A 16,943-nucleotide genomic window follows, 5' to 3' on the forward strand; every position below is an offset into this window, starting at 1 on the left:
AATTCAATACTTTTGCATCGGCTGAGGCTTCTTTTGGGAGAAAGGTTCTACAAGTGTTGGTGCCTTCTGTTTAGGTCTATCTGTCTTGTCCCTCCCTAGTCCTCTGTGTACTCTAGCTTGGGTATTGGTTCCCAACAGCAATTGAGGATGCCATTGAAAAAAAAAAAAAATTTATGTTTACCTGATAAATTTATTTCCGAATATGGCGAGTCCACAACCCCACCCTTAATTTTAAGACTGTTTTTTGGCTAACCTCAGCCACCTCTACACCTTTGGGTTACTCCCTTTTCTCCATTTATCTTCGGTCAAATGACTGGGGTTTGTGGGAAGGGGAGTGATACTTAACAGCTTGACTGTGGTGCTCTTTGCTGCCTCCTCCTGGCCAGAAGAGATATTCCCAACAGTAATTGATGACGCCGTGGACTCACCATATCTGGAAATAAATACATTTATCTGGTAAACATAAATTTTCTTTTTGAGTTTTCAGATTTGTAGGGGATGTCTAAAGCATAATTATAAATACTAGCATACAGGTTCACTTTGTTTTACTGTTGAATGAGTAATTTTACATTTACTACTATAAGCTATTTTGCTTTAATTTGTAATCATTTTAATTATTTCCTCTTCTTGTTACAAACTTTGTCACTAACTTTTAAGTATACTGTGCTTTTTTCTGCAGAGTGACGAAAATGATCAAGACCATAATTCTGATACAGAGGAAGGAACAAACAGGAGAGAGACTCAGGCAAGTTTTCTTACTTGAAGTGTTAACAATTAAGCATGATGTTCAGCTGTATTGTAGACGTTTTGGGAATACATTGGCTGCAAAAGTTAAATCTGTAATTGCTTGCTTTATTTTGTAAAATGATGGTCCACAGTACTCTATAATGTATGGGATATATTTTGCGCTACTAGGAGGTGAACCCATATCAGAGCTTAAAATTCCTCCCATCTCTCTCTGTTTTGTTCTTGACCTCGTAGGAGATGGTTGTTATTATGCTCCGGTCCATCTGGAAAAGAGCTCCCTCATCCCGGCTTTGAGGTTAAACTTTCTGGAAACGATCATAGACTGTCAGTATGCACATCTACCTCACGGATCAGCGCAGAGAGAAGCTTCAGACATCATGTTGCCTGTTACAGGTCTCATGGTTGCGCCTTTCGATTCTATACCGTTTGATCCTTTTGATTCTATACCGTTTGCTTACTTTCATCTGAGACCACTACAGTTGTCTATGTTTAGATAATGGAATGCAGATCATTCAGATCTGTTGCAGGTCATCTGCCTGGACGCCCAGGCGAGAGGGAGTCTCACTTGGTGGCAGTCTCCAACTCCAGTTCTCCTAGGGACGTGTTTCTTGGGTGATTATCACTACAGACGCAAGTCTGTCCAGCTGGGGTGTGGTTTGGGGTTCCCTGAGAGCCCAAGGAACTTGGTGTCAGGAGGAAGTGTCCCTTCCGATCAATGACCTTGAATTGAGAGCTATATACAATGCGCTTCTTGCGTGGGCCAAATGGGTTCCGTCAGCTATAACAGATTCCAATCGGACTACATCACTATCGTGGCCTTCATCAAGCGTCAGGGTGGCACACGAAGCTCTGTGGCGATGTAGGAGGTGTCTCGAATCCTGCTGTAAGCAGGGAGAAATCAATGTCAAATTTTAGCTACCCACATCCTAGGTGTGGAGAATTGGGAAACGGATTTCCTGAGCAGACGGACTCTACACTCAGGGGAGTGGGCCCTAAATCTGGAGGTGTTTCTGGAGATCACTCACAGATGGGGTGCTCCCGAGATAGATCCGATAGCTTCCCACTTTAATGCCAAGCTCCCAAGATACAGAGCGAGATTCAGGGATCCTCAGGCGGAAATAGTGGACAGCCTAGCGGTCCTGTGGAATTTCAACCTAGTGTATCTGTTTCCTCTTATTGTTTTTCTGCCCCGAGTGGTCCCTCGGATCAAACAGAAGGGAATACCAACTATTCTGATAGCATCTACTTGGCCACGCAGGACTTGGTATGCAGACCTAGTGACTATGTTGTATGCTCCTCCTTGGTGGTTTTTTACCAAAATCTAGATACTCCTGAGGCTGACTGCCTGGAGATTGGCTAAGAGAGTCTTCTCTGATAAAATCATTGATACTCTTATCCAGGTTCGTAAGCCTGTCACCAGACGCCTCTACTATAAGGTCTGGAAGACTTATCTTTTACTGGTGTGACCAGCATGTTTTTTTGTTTTTTTTGTAGAGTGAAGAGACTACATATTTTACAGTTTCTCAGGAGGGTCTGGAGAAAGGCCTATTGGCGAGTTCTATTAAAGGTCAGGTATTTGCCCTCTCAGTTCTGTTTCACAAACTACTTTGCCAAATGTTCAACAGTTTGTTCAGGCTCTAGCCAGAATAAGACCTGTGTTTCTCTTGTTAAGTGTAGTCAGTCCACGGGTCATCCATTACTTATGGGATTATATCTCTTCCCCAACAGGAAGTTGCAAGAGGATCACCCAAGCAGAGCTATATAGCTATATAGCTCCTCCCCTCACATGTCATATCCAGTCATTCTCTTGCAACCTAACTAAAGATAGGTCGTTGTGAGAGGTCTGTGGTGTTTTTAAACTTAGTTTATTTCTTCAATCAAAAGTTTGTTATTTTAAATGGCACCGGAGTGTGCTGTTTGTTTCTCAGGCAGCATTAGAAGAATCTGCCTGCGTTTTCTATGATCTTAGCAGACGTAACTAAGATCCACTGGCTGTTCTCGCACATTCTGAGGAGTGAGGTATCTTCAGAAAAGGGGAATAGCATGCAGGGCCCCCCTGCAAACGAGGTATGTGCAGTAAATTATTTTTCTAAGCAATGGAATTGACTGAGAAAATACTGCTGATACCAATGTAATGTAAGTTCAGCCTTAAATGCAGTGGTAGCGACTGGTATTAGGCTGATGAGTGTGTGTACACTGAAGTATTTTTCTAGGGAATGGAATTTGACTCAGAAAATACTGTTAATACTGAAGTAATGTATGAGCCTTAACTGCAGTAACAGCGACTGGTAGCAGGCTTATTAATAACACTTCATAACTTTTCAAATGTATGTTCAAAACGTTTACTGGCATGTTAATCGTTTTTTGTGAGGTACTTGGTGATAAAACTTATTGGGGCATGAATTTTACCACATGGCTAACTTTTGTTTCTGCATAGAAACAGTTAACTGAGCTTCCCCACTGTTGTAATATGAGTGGGAGGGGCCTATTTTAGCGCTTTTTTGCGCAGTAAAATTTCAGTCACAATCTTCCTACTTCATCCTCCATGATCCAGGACGTCTCTAGAGAGCTCAGGGGTCTTCAAAATTCATTTTGAGGGAGGTAATCAGTCACAGCAGACCTGTGACAGTGTGTTTGACTGTGATAAAAACGTTAATTATTAAATTGTTATCCGTTTTTGGGTATTAAGGGGTTAATCATCCATTTGCTGGTGGTTACAATCCTTTGCTAACTTAATACATTTACTGTGAAAATTTGGTTGCTATAACTAATTTGGTTCATTGTTATTTCAACTGTGACAGCTTTTTGTGCTTCTTAAAGGCACAGTAGCGTTTTTTATATTGCTTGTAAATTTATTTGAAAAGTATTTTCCAAGCTTGCTAGTCTCATTGCTAGTCTGTTTAAACATGTCTGACACAGAAGAATCTGTTTGTTCACTATGTATGAAGGCCAATGTGGAGCCCCATAGAAATTTGTGTACTAAATGCATTGATATAACTTTAAATAAAAGTCAGTCTTTACATGTAAAGAAATTATCACCAGACAACGAGGGGGAAGTTATGCCGACTAACTCTCCTCACGTGTCAGTACCCTCGCCTCCCGCTCAGGAGGTGCGTGATTTTGTGGCGCCAAGTACATCAGGGAGGCCCTTACAAATCACTTTGCAAGACATGGCTACTGTTATGTCAGAAGTATTATCTAAATTGCCAGAATTAAGAGGCAAGCGTGATAGCTCTGGGTTAAGGACAGAGCGCGCTGATGATGTGAGAGCCATGTCTGATACTGCGTCACAATTTGCAGAACATGAAGACGGAGAGCTTCATTCTATGGGTGACGGATCTGATCCAGGGAGACTGGATTTAAGCTTGAGAACCTCCGCATATTGCTAGGGGAGGTATTAGCGGCTCTGAATGATTGTAACACGGTTGCAATTCCAGAAAAATTATGTAGGTTGGATAGATACTATGCGGTACCGGTGTGTACTGACGTGTTTCCTATACCTAAAAGGCTTACAGAGATTATTAGCAAGGAGTGGGATAGACCCGGTGTGCCCTTTTCCCCTCTTCCTATATTTAGAAAAATGTTTCCAATAGACGCCACCACACGAGACTTATGGCAGACGGTCCCTAAGGTGGAGGGAGCAGTTTCTACTTTAGCTAAGCGTACCACTATCCCGGTGGAGGATAGTTGTGCCTTTTCAGATCCAATGGATAAAAAATTTGGTTACCTTAAGAAAATGTTTGTTCAACAAGGTTTTATCTTACAGCCCCTTGCATGCATTGCGCCTGTCACTGCTGCGGCGGCATTCTGGTTTGAGTCTCTGGAAGAGGCCATTCGCACAGCTCCATTGGATGAAATTATGAACAAGCTTAAAGCACTTAAGCTAGCTAACGCATTTGTTTCTGATGCCGTCGTACATTTAACCAAACTTACGGCTAAGAACTCCGGATTCGCCATCCAAGCGCGCAGAGCGCTATGGCTTAAATCCTGGTCAGCTGACGTGACTTCTAAATCTAAATTGCTTAATATTCCTTTCAAAGGGCAGACCTTATTCGGGCCCGGCTTCAAAGAAATTATCGCTGACATTACGGGAGGTAAGGGCCATGCTCTGCCTCAGGACAGGGCCAAATCAAAGGCCAAACAGTCTAATTTTCGTGCCTTTCGTAACCTCAAGGCAGGAGCGGCATCAACTTCCTCCGCTCCAAACAAGGAAGGAGCTGTTGCTCGTTACAGACAGGGCTGGAAAACTAACCAGTCCTGGAACAAGGGCAAGCAGGCCAAAAAACCTGCTGCTGCCCCTAAGACAGCATGAAGAGAGGGCCCCCTATCCGGAAACGGATCTAGTGGGGGGCAGACTTTCTCTCTTCGCCCAGGCTTGGGCAAGAGATGTCCAGGATCCCTGGGCATTGGAGATCATATCTCAGGGATATCTTCTGGACTTCAAAGCTTCTCCTCCACAAGGGAGATTTTATCTTTCAAGGTTATCAGCAAACCAAATAAAGAAAGAGGCGTTTCTACGCTGTGTACAAGACCTTTTACTAATGGGGGTGATCCACCCAGTTCCGCGGATGGAACACGGGCAAGGATTCTATTCAAATCTGTTTGTGGTTCCCAAGAAAGAGGGAACCTTCAGACCAATCTTGGACTTAAAAATCCTAAACAAATTCCTAAGAGTTCCATCATTCAAAATGGAAACTATTCGAACCATCCTACCCATGATCCAAGAGGGTCAGTACATGACCACAGTGGACTTAAAGGATGCCTACCTTCACATACCGATTCACAAGGATCATTATCGGTACCTAAGATTTGCCTTCCTAGACAGGCATTACCAGTTTGTAGCTCTTCCCTTCCCTTCGGGTTAGCTACGGCTCCAAGAATCTTTACAAAGGTTCTGGGCTCTCTTCTGGCGGTACTAAGACCGCGAGGCATAGTGGTGGCTCCGTACCTAGACGACATTCTGATACAAGCGTCAAGTTTTCAAACTGCCAAGTCTCATACAGAGATAGTTCTGGCATTTCTGAGGTCGCATGGGTGGAAGGTGAACGTGGAAAAGAGTTCTCTATTACCACTCACAAGGGTTCCCTTCCTAGGGACTCTTATAGATTCTGTAGAGATGAAAATTTACCTGACGGAGGCCAGGTTATCAAAACTTCTAAATGCTTGCCGTGCCCTTCATTTCATTCCACACCCGTCAGTAGCTCAGTGCATGGAAATAATCGGCTTAATGGTAGCGGCAATGGACATAGTACCATTTGCGCGCCTGCATCTCAGACCGCTGCAATTGTGCATGCTAAGTCAGTGGAATGGGGATTACTCAGATTTGTCCCCTCTACTAAATCTGGATCAAGAGACCAGAGATTCTCTTCTATGGTGGCTTTCTCGGCCCCACCTGTCCAAGGGGATGACCTTTCGCAGGCCAGATTGGACGATTGTAACAACAGACGCCAGCCTTCTAGGTTGGGGCGCAGTCTGGAATTCCCTGAAGGCTCAGGGATCATGGACTCAGGAGGAGAAACTCCTCCCAATAAATATTCTGGAGTTAAGAGCAATATTCAAGGCTCTTCTAGCTTGGCCTCAGTTAGCAACTATGAGGTTCATCAGATTTCAGTCGGACAACATCACGACTGTGGCTTACATCAACCATCAAGGGGGAACCAGGAGTTCCCTAGCGATGTTGGAAGTCTCAAAGATAATTCGCTGGGCAGAGTCTCACTCTTGCCACCTGTCAGCGATCTACATCCCAGGCGTGGAGAACTGGGAGGCGGATTTTCTAAGTCGCCAGACTTTTCATCCAGGGGAGTGGGAACTTCATCCGGAGGTCTTCGCCCAACTGATTCATCGTTGGGGCAAACCAGATCTGGATCTCATGGCGTCTCGCCAGAACGCCAAGCTTCCTTGTTACGGATCCAGGGACCCGGGAGCGGTGCTGATAGATGCTCTGACAGCCCCTTGGGTCTTCAACATGGCTTATGTGTTTCCACCATTTCCGATGCTTCCTCGACTGATTGCCAAGATCAAACAGGAGAGAGCATCAGTGATTCTGATAGCGCCTGCGTGGCCACGCAGGACCTGGTATGCAGACCTAGTGGACATGTCGTCCTGTCCACCATGGTCTCTGCCTCTGAGGCAGGACCTTCTAATTCAGGGTCCTTTCAACCATCCAAATCTAATTTCTCTGAGGCTGACTGCATGGAGATTGAACGCTTGATTCTATCAAAGCGTGGCTTCTCGGAGTCGGTTATTGATACCTTAATACAGGCTAGGAAACCTGTTACCAGAAGAATTTACCATAAGATATGGCGTAAATATTTATATTGGTGCGAATCCAAGAGTTACTCATGGAGTAAGGTTAGGATTCCTAGGATATTGTCTTTTCTACAAGAGGGTTTAGAAAAGGGCTTATCCGCTAGTTCGTTAAAGGGACAGATTTCTGCTCTGTCTATTCTTCTACACAAGCGTCTGGCAGAAGTTCCAGACGTTCAGGCTTTTTGTCAGGCTTTGGCTAGGATTAAGCCTGTGTTTAAGACTGTTGCTCCGCCGTGGAGCTTAAACTTAGTTCTTAACGTTCTGCAAGGCGTTCCATTTGAACCCCTTCATTCCATTGATATCAAGCTGTTATCTTGGAAAGTTCTGTTTTTGATGGCTATTTCCTCGGCTCGAAGAGTCTCTGAGTTATCTGCCTTACATTGTGATTCTCCTTATCTGATTTTTCATTCAGACAAGGTAGTTCTGCGTACTAAACCTGGGTTCTTACCTAAGGTAGTTTCTAACAGGAATATCAATCAAGAGATTGTTGTTCCATCATTGTGTCCTAACCCTTCTTCAAAGAAGGAACGACTTTTACATAATCTGGACGTAGTCCGTGCCCTGAAGTTCTATTTGCAGGCAACTAAAGATTTTCGTCAAACTTCTTCTCTGTCGTTTACTCTGGACAGAGGAGAGGTCAAAAGGCTTCGGCTACCTCTCTCTCCTTTTGGCTTCGTAGCATAATACGTTTAGCCTATGAGACTGCTGGACAGCAGCCTCCTGAAAGAATTACAGCTCATTCTACTAGAGCTGTGGCTTCCACCTGGGCCTTTAAAAATGAGACCTCTGTTGAACAGATTTGCAAGGCTGCAACTTGGTCTTCACTTCACACTTTTTCAAAATTTTACAAATTTGACACTTTTGCTTCTTCGGAGGCTATTTTTGGGAGAAAGGTACTTCAGGCAGTGGTTCCCTCCGTTTAAAGTTCCTGCCTTGTCCCTCCCTTCATCCGTGTACTTTAACTTTGGTATTGGTATCCCATAAGTAATGGATGACCCGTGGACTGACTACACTTAACAAGAGAAAACATAATTTATGCTTACCTGATAAATTTATTTCTCTTGTAGTGTAGTCAGTCCACGGCCCGCCCTGTCTTTTAAGGCAGATCTAAATTTTAGTTAAACTCCAGTCACCACTGCACCCTATGGTTTCTCCTTTCTCGTCTTGTTTCGGTCAAATGACTGGATATGACATGTGAGGGGAGGAGCTATATAGCAGCTCTGCTTGGGTGATCCTCTTGCAACTTCCTGTTGGGGAAGAGATATAATCCCATAAGTAATGGATGACCCGTGGACTGACTACACTACAAGAGAAATAAATTTATCAGGTAAGCATAAATTATGTTTTCAAACCTGTTGCTCTGCCTTGGAGCCTTAATTTAGTTCTTAATGTTCTTTAGTAGACTCTGCATGCTGTTGATATTAAGTTACTCACTTGGAAGGTGGTTTTTGTTGGCTATTCTCTCTGCTCGCAGTGTGTCAGAACTTTTGCCTTTGGTGTGTGATCCTCCATATCGCTGTGTTGAGGACTCAACTGGGCTTTCTATCCAGTCAATACTCGCAACATCACCCAGTAGATTGTGGTTTCTTTGCTTTGTCCCAATCTGTCATCCTCCATGTAGAGATTGTTTTTTAACTTGGATGTGGTCAGAGTGTTGAGGTTCTACCTTCACACTACTGAGTTTTGTCAATCATCCTTCTTATTCATCCTGTACACTGGTAAGCGCAAGGGGCAGGCGGCCTCAGCTGTTATTCTTTCCTTTTGGTTGAGGAGGCAGGTCAGGAGCCCCCTTCACGTATCACAGCACATTCTACTTGTGCGGTTTCTACTTCTTGGGCCTTTAAAAATGAGACCTCAGTTAAACAGATTAGCAATGCGGCTACTTGATCTTCATTGCACACTTTCCCAAAGTTTTATAAATTTTATGTTTTTGCCTTGGAAGAATTTTCCAAGCCGTGGTGTCTAGTGTATAGGTCTGCCTTCTCTATTTTCCCTCTTGAACATTTGTGAACTCCACAGCTTGGGTATTGGTTTCCCATAGGTTATAAATGTTCTCGTGGACTCACTGCCAATAGAAGGAAAATAAAATGTACTTTTACAGTATAAATTAATTTCCTTCTTGGCAGTGAGAGTCCAAGACTCTACTCTAATGATAAATTGGGTAGTGGCGACAGTCGTTTGCACCTTTGTACCCCTTTTATCACTCTTCTCTTTTCCTTATCCTCTGCTTAAAGGGACATGAAACTCCAAAATTGTCTTTCAGGATTTAGATAGAGAATACAATTTTAAACAACTTTCCAATTTACTTCTATTATTTAATTTGCTTCTTTCTCTTGTTATCCTTTGCTGAAATGTTTTTTTCTAGGCAAGCTCAGGAGCAGCAGAGAACCTAGGTTCTAGCTGCTGATTGGTGGCTGAATATATAAACAGATTGTCATTGGCTCACCCATGTGTTCAGTTAGAAACCAGTAGTGCATCGCTGTTACTTCAACAAATGATACTAAGAGAATGAAACAAATTAGATAATAGAAGTAAATTAGAAAGTTGTTTAAAATTGTATTCTCTATCTGAACCATGAAAGAAAATATTTGGGTTTAATGTCCCTTTACACTACTGAGAGGGTAGGGGAAGTGGGGAAGTATTTGTAGCTTTGTTTGGAGTGTCTTTGAATTTATCAGGTAAGCATAAATTTTATTTTTCTACTGCAATCCTCTGTTGTAATCGATACCTGCACTGGATTGGCTCTCTGCTGGATACTGAGGCATTGACATTGTATCTCAAATAAGCTAAAAACAATTAACGGGGGCCCTGTATACAAAAATTTATAAAAATAAAATATTGACAAAAAAAATATATGCATGTAATAAAACAGTTAAATATAATTGTGAAATATGCAAACCAATAACAATGTCTCTTGAATGTTTCACAATGGTGAAGTCCTAAAGTAATGGAAGTCTTTTCTCTTGTTAAGTGTATCCAGTCCACGGATCATCCATTACTTATGGGATATTCTCCTTCCCAACAGGAAGTTGCAAGAGGATCACCCACAGCAGAGCTGCTATATAGCTCCTCCCCTAACTGCCATATCCAGTCATTCTCTTGCAACCCTCAACAAAGATGGAGGTCGTAAGAGGAGAGTGGTGTTTTATACTTAGTTTATTTCTTCAATCAAAAGGTTCTTCAGGCAGTGGTTCCTTCCGCTTAATCCCTGCCTTGTCCCTCCCATCATCCGTGTACTTTAGCTTTGGTATTGGTATCCCATAAGTAATGGATGATCCGTGGACTGGATACACTTAACAAGAGAAAACATAATTTATGCTTACCTGATAAATTTATTTCTCTTGTAGTGTATCCAGTCCACGGCCCGCCCTGTCATTTTAAGGCAGGTCTAAAATTTAATTAAACTACAGTCACCACTGCACCCTATGGTTTCTCCTTTCTCTGTTTGTTTCGGTCGAATGACTGGATATGGCAGTTAGGGGAGGAGCTATATAGCAGCTCTGCTGTGGGTGATCCTCTTGCAACTTCCTGTTGGGAAGGAGAATATCCCATAAGTAATGGATGATCCGTGGACTGGATACACTACAAGAGAAATAAATTTATCAGGTAAGCATAAATTATGTTTTTTTAAACAAACCAAAAGTGACTTAAACAAATCTTCAAAGTAATCGAGCAAAAAGCCTGCACAGCTCCTCACACTCGCGGTGGTGCAATTCTAGAATAGTAATCAAAAAGAGAGGCGCCTCATGTGCGTATCAGATTGTTATATCCAGCATGTGGGTGCACACATATATTAGGGAACTCACATTTGTTGAAAGTTGTGCTAATAGAAACAGACTGGTATATTGGTGTGTACCAACGATTATGCCTAATTTATACAGCATGATACACCTGGCTATCCATCAACTAGGGTGTTTTCAACTAATGTGAGTACCCTAATATATGTGTGCACCCACATCCTGTATATGACTGTTTAATACACACATGAGGTGCCTCTCTTTGATTTCTATTTTTGCATTGACATTGACTTGCCTGGTAAGCCAATAGAGGGGTGCTGCATAAGGTAATTGACTTTACACAGCACACACACAGCTCAGAGGCTATTTTTAGATACTCTGACAAAGGTACAGCATAGCCAGGGGACTTAAAGTGAAGGTATACTTTGGTGAATGACAGCCCGGTTTTTAAAAATACTATTAAAAACAGGGGCACTTTCATTCATAAAAGTTTACAAAGCAGCCGTTTTGTTGAAAAAATTACCTTTTTTTTTTTCTTTTAACAGCTAGAGCAGCTTCCCCCACATCTTGCTTCCTCCATTCACAGCTTTCCCCCCCAGGGTAGTCATTGCCTGAGGCCATGCTGTGATTGGAGGAAGCCGGATTAGTCATTGCTGACATGTGAATAGAGGATCTCTAGGTGGGGGAAGCTGCTCTAGCTGTGAAAAGAAAAAAGGTAATTTTTTTAACAAAACGGCTGCTTTGTAAACTTTGATGAATGAAAGTGCCCCTGTTTTTAATAGTATTTTTTAAAAACGGGGTTTCATTCACCAAAGTTTACCTTCACTTTAACCTGCTCTACTCATGACACTATTTTTCTCCCTATCAGGTCCCTAAAGGTTCTATCATCATTGGGAACATTGTCAGGGGAGCTTCTGACCCTTTATGGCCCTCTGGCAACTCTGGGGGTGTTTTTGGGGGCACTTTTATTATTTACCTATATGGCTCTTTAAGAAGGCCAGCATTTTCTTATTGCAATATGCGGTTTAATAGAGGCAGCTCAGGTTAGGCTGGGGACCAATGTTTTGGTTGATTTTTTAATAAATAATTATTGTCAACTGTTTTTTACTATATGTGAACACCGGCTATTCTCCCGGTGGTAGCTCCACACAGTGTTCCAGGGCTTTCTCTCTCAATCTGGGGCCTCAGCAACTGGATTTTTACTACAACCGTTTGGGCGAGATTCTAAACTTATTTTCTGTAACTACCTGTCCCCCCTTGAAGGGATGGGTACCCATACAGGAGTTGCCAGAGGGTACTTAAAAGGACAGTTCACCCAAAAACTTTCTCCGATTTAAATTGTTCCCAATGATCCATTTTACCTGCTGGAGTGTATTAAATTGTTTACACGTCGCTCCTTTACCCCAATTTTGGCCTTTGAAATAGCTGATTTAGCTTGTGATTTCCCAACCTATACTGAAAGTTTTGATACTGGAGTATATGCTATTGACAAGCCTAAGTAAACACAGCCAGCAGAAGAAATTACACTCACAGTGGGGAGCAGGATAGTTAAGTAATAAAATGATAATTTTCCATTGTTTTCTCTATGTATTGAGCTATAGTTTTCCATACAAATATAAGATAAGGAAGCAAGTGTGTGTACACAAAGTGATAACATAATGAGATATGATATTACCTGAAGCTCAACCCATTGTAATAGGCAGTGGTTTAAAAGCACAAAACCAGCTACTTCATATACACAAATAAACCTGAAAATGCCATTTCTCATATATTTTATACTCTGCAGCTGGTATAACAAGTCATTAAACATGCATTCATATAAAAACAATTTTACAGTGTACTGTCCCTTTAAGGGATATATATAATTAGATTTAGTGTGGAGGGCTCTCTTTTAGGTATTGTCTGTACTAATACTTATATACAGTGTTGCTGCATACTTTTATTATAAGTGAAAACTGGAACAAAATGTCTCTGTCCCCACTGATATTTCTATTGTGCTGATGACCTAAAGGTTCAGATTTGATAACATCCTATATGCAGGTGTTTTTTTGCAAGGACCTTTAGGCAGCTGTACACCACAGCACATTCTTATGTGATCTACAGTGCACCAAATTTACTATAATAAGTGCAATTTTATATAGTTCTGAACATAATGACATAAGATATTACCATTTATTATAACAGCGCTATTAATATTTATAAGTCAATTAAGCATTGTACTCCCACCATTGCCAGGGGATGTAAACAGAGTTGTTTTTTATGTCAGTCTGCATTTTATATACTTTTGTACATGTCATGCTCTTTGGAATATTATTTGCAGTAATGTACATCATGCAAGTTCAGTACACTATTGGGATATACAAATCGCTAAAAGCTGTCATTGCATGTTCAGCAGCACAAATAACTTTTACATAGGCAGAACTCATGTCTCTGTAGAAATGCAGAAGTTACATGTCCTATGCTATTAGTGTACACAATTTTATAGTATATATCCCTCTAGGGATATACCTTTCATGCATTGTACTCTGCAAGTTTATTTCCAAATGTTGTTCTGCAGGATTTATCTGTGTTTTAATACAACAGTGAAGATCCTTTAGAGATCAGATCTATTTGTATCTCTCTTATACCTATGTTATGTGTAATTTATATCTATGCACATAGGTTCTATCATGCATATACTGACCATTGATCATGAATATTTTCATTTACAGTGGAGATTCTTTAGAGATAAGGTCTATTGGTATCTCTTTTATACTTATGGTATGGGTAATTTAAATGTATGCACATCCGTTTATCATGCAGACATTTAGCATTCTAAGTATACGCAGTCTCTGCTTATTCTGGACATGAATTAACAAGCATCTAATGTGTACCTGTTGATCTATATGTGCTGCACCTCTAGTCCATAAGGTTGCATGACATAATAAATATGTGCAAATGCTTAAGTAGATACCTGCATACTACAGCTGATACTTATGTCATGTATGGATTTAAGAAACTTTGTATAAATTTATTTATTTTTGGATCCATCAGGAAAAATAGTTTGGATATCCGGACTGATTCTCTTTGTCCTTCAAGAGATAGAGAGTTTATTTTTCTTTGAAGCAGTTTCCTCCTCATGTTGCCGAAGATCCTGCTGAGGTGGCAGCCTTTTTTAAAAGATTTGGAGGATAGGGGAATAATTAATCAGAGTGAGAACCTGTGTAACATTAGGATCAAGAGTTTTTACCCCAATCGGTTCATTGTCAATAGGGCTTTACAGATGTTTAGATATCTTTTAACGTGTTGGTCAGGCTTCCCACTTGTATAATGGGAACATTCCTCATTGTTTTTACCCTTCACCCAAAGGGTTAGTTGATGGCTAGTAAAGACCTAGGATTCTTAGCTGCACATCCTGATTCGCACAGATTACTTTTAGTTACTGATGTTTGTATATCTGCAAACCTTTGACAGTTTACCACTGTTGGATGAAATCTTGCCAGTGCTTAGAATCAGGACATTTCAGTTGCTCCTTATCTGAATTGCATACTAGTGCAAGCTTATTTCCTGTTAATAGCTATTGCTCATACTCTCCAGTTTCTGTCTTCATTCAAGATAATGGCTGGAGTATTGATGTACCCCAAAGGCTCATTATATCCCACTATAAAAGGAGCATTAACAGGAGTCATATCCGACTCAATCCTTATGCATCTAGTTTCCTGACGGAACTTTGCAATGTAGGATTCAGAGGGTGTTTCTCTTCCTACCATGAACTACCTTCTGTCAGTAGATCAGTGCATGGTTGCGGTCAGTCTTATGGTAGCTGCTTCAGACACAGTTTATTTTGCCCCATTTTCACTTGAGATCCCTTTAATTGCTGAGTGGTCAAATAATTGTTTACATTTGGCATACAGATTGCTTTGGTTTTTCCTTCAGTCAATCTTTTTCTTGAGGACACAGAGTCCGTCTTTGACCCTTGAGACAGCCTTCCTTCGTCAGTCTCAGCCTATTGTGCAGATAGACGCCAGTCTCTCTGGCTTGGGGGTGGTTTGGGTTTTTGAAAAGTGCAAGGAGCTTTGATTCCTCTAGAGGCAAGGTTACCAATCAATATTCGGAAACTTCAAGCGATCTTCGGCCTCTCAGCCCTGGCCCCGATTAAGGGAGGAAAAGTTTATACATCTCCAGTTGAACAACATCTCGGCGGTAGCTTTACATGTTTCATCAAGGGAGATATCCTCAGTCCACTGGCCAATGCAGTAAGTGTCTAAAACTATAGCTTAGGCAGAGTGTGCTTATTGTTCCCTATTGGCAATTCACAAACAAAAATTAGGACATTTCCGATCGCTCAGAGTTCATAATGGACTTAAGGGACATAGATCTGATGACCTCTCATCTAAATCACATGCTTCCAAGCAATTTTGAGACTTGGAGGATTTGCAGATTCGTTTATTAAATCTTTGATTAAGCCTATAACACAAAGGTTTTGTCACTGCATTTGGAAGGCCTTTTTTAAATGGTGTTCTTCCAGAATGGATTCCTAGACTAACCTTTTCGCAGGATGACTGGGTTTGTCAACTAATTCCTTAAAGGTCAAATTTCAGCGTTCTCTGTTCTTTTTCATAGGAAGTTGGCTAAACTTATTGAGGTTCAGACTTTTGTCCAGATATTAGAATTAGGCCACTTGTGAATCCTATTTCTACACCCTGGAATCTGAATCAATTTTTCTCTGAATTCAACGTTCTTTGTTTGAACCAATCCATTCCATTGGTATCTACTTTTACCTTGAAAAGTACTCTTACCATTCGTAATCTCTTCATCAAGGAGAGTGTGAGTTATTAACACTGTCTTGTGATTCTCCATTTCTAATTATTCACTAGGAGAAGGCTTTAATTTATCTAAATATGATTTTCCTCCTAAGGAAAATACTAATCAAAAAATGGTTGTCCCTTTTTTGTGTTCAGATCCTGCTAACTCTAAGTAGCTGCTATTACATAATCTAGACAAACCTCTAGTTTGTTTTCTCTACTCTGTGACAGGCTCAAAGAGTGAGTCATAAGGCTTACTTAAAGACAGGAAAGTCGCCTCCTAAGCGTATTACAGCCCTTCTCTAGAGCAGTTGCAACATTGTGTGCGTTTGTTTTTTTGTTGGTTTTTTAAAAAAAAATGCATCTTTGGAGCTGATTTGCAAAACTGCAATATATCTTCTCTGCATATTTTTTTCTAGATTTTGTCGCTTTAATGTTTTGCTTTTTCACAAGCAGCTTTTGGCAGGAAAGTCTTCAGGCCGCAGTGTTGGCTAACTAAGAACTGCCAGAAATTTTTTTCCCACCCTTTCAGTAATATAGACCATCGGCTTGTGTATTAACCCCACATGTTATGGAGGACTGCGGACCATCATTTTATGATTGAAAACAAAATTGATGCGTACCTGATGATACATTACAGGCCCCGCCTGTTTCAATTGTTTGACAGTTCTAATGACACCTCTACAGACCCTGCTTTGTCTTTCCTACTTAAATGTTTCTTATTCTCTACTCGGCTATACATTTAACTGAGTGGTGGGAGGGATTCTATGCGCTGATATGAGTTCTTGACCACCTTCTAGTGGCAAAATATAGCCCATATGTTATGGAGTACTGTGCACCATCATTCCGAAAAGAAAATAATTTATCAGGTAAGCATAAATTTCATTTTTTTTCTTTTTGTATATTGAAAATGTTTTTTTTTGTTGAAGAATACATAAATTTGCTTACAAAAGTTTGGCAGCTATTTTAGTTTAGGATCAAAGTACAAAGAAAAAAAGTTAAAGGGACAGTAAAGGCAAAATTAAATTTAAATTGATTACATTGAGTACAAAATGTGTTGCTTAGTTCTCTTGGTGTTGCCTTTGTTAAAGAGTAATCCTAGGTAAGCTCAGGAGCATGCACGTGTCTTTAAGCCAGCAGGTAGCACTGTTTTAAACATTGTTTATAACAGTTATACACAGATACAAATACTGCTGTCATAGACTGCTATACACACGTGCACACTCCTAAGCTCCTGTCAGCCTACCAAGGTTTACTCTAAACAAAGAACATCAAGCGAACAAATCAAATTTGATAATAAAAGTAAGTTGGAAAGTTGTTTAAAACTACATGCTCTTTCTGAATCACAAAAGTTTAATTTTTACTT

At 40.9% G+C, this 16,943-nt stretch overlaps 1 protein-coding gene across 4 annotated transcripts in view; it reads left to right on the forward strand.

Annotated features, from left to right (window-relative positions):
• PPP1R12A (protein phosphatase 1 regulatory subunit 12A) overlaps positions 1-16,943 on the forward strand; it is an 875,274-nt gene that overhangs the window by 702,310 nt on the left and 156,021 nt on the right. For all 4 annotated transcript variants that reach the window (XM_053716754.1, XM_053716755.1, XM_053716757.1 and 1 more), the window contains one exon: positions 680-745. In XM_053716754.1, coding sequence (XP_053572729.1) covers positions 680-745 — 66 coding nt within the window. The remainder of the gene's footprint in view (positions 1-679; positions 746-16,943) is intronic.

The sequence above is a fragment of the Bombina bombina genome, chromosome 6 (genome assembly GCF_027579735.1).
Source record: "Bombina bombina isolate aBomBom1 chromosome 6, aBomBom1.pri, whole genome shotgun sequence".
NCBI classification, from domain to species: domain Eukaryota; kingdom Metazoa; phylum Chordata; class Amphibia; order Anura; family Bombinatoridae; genus Bombina; species Bombina bombina.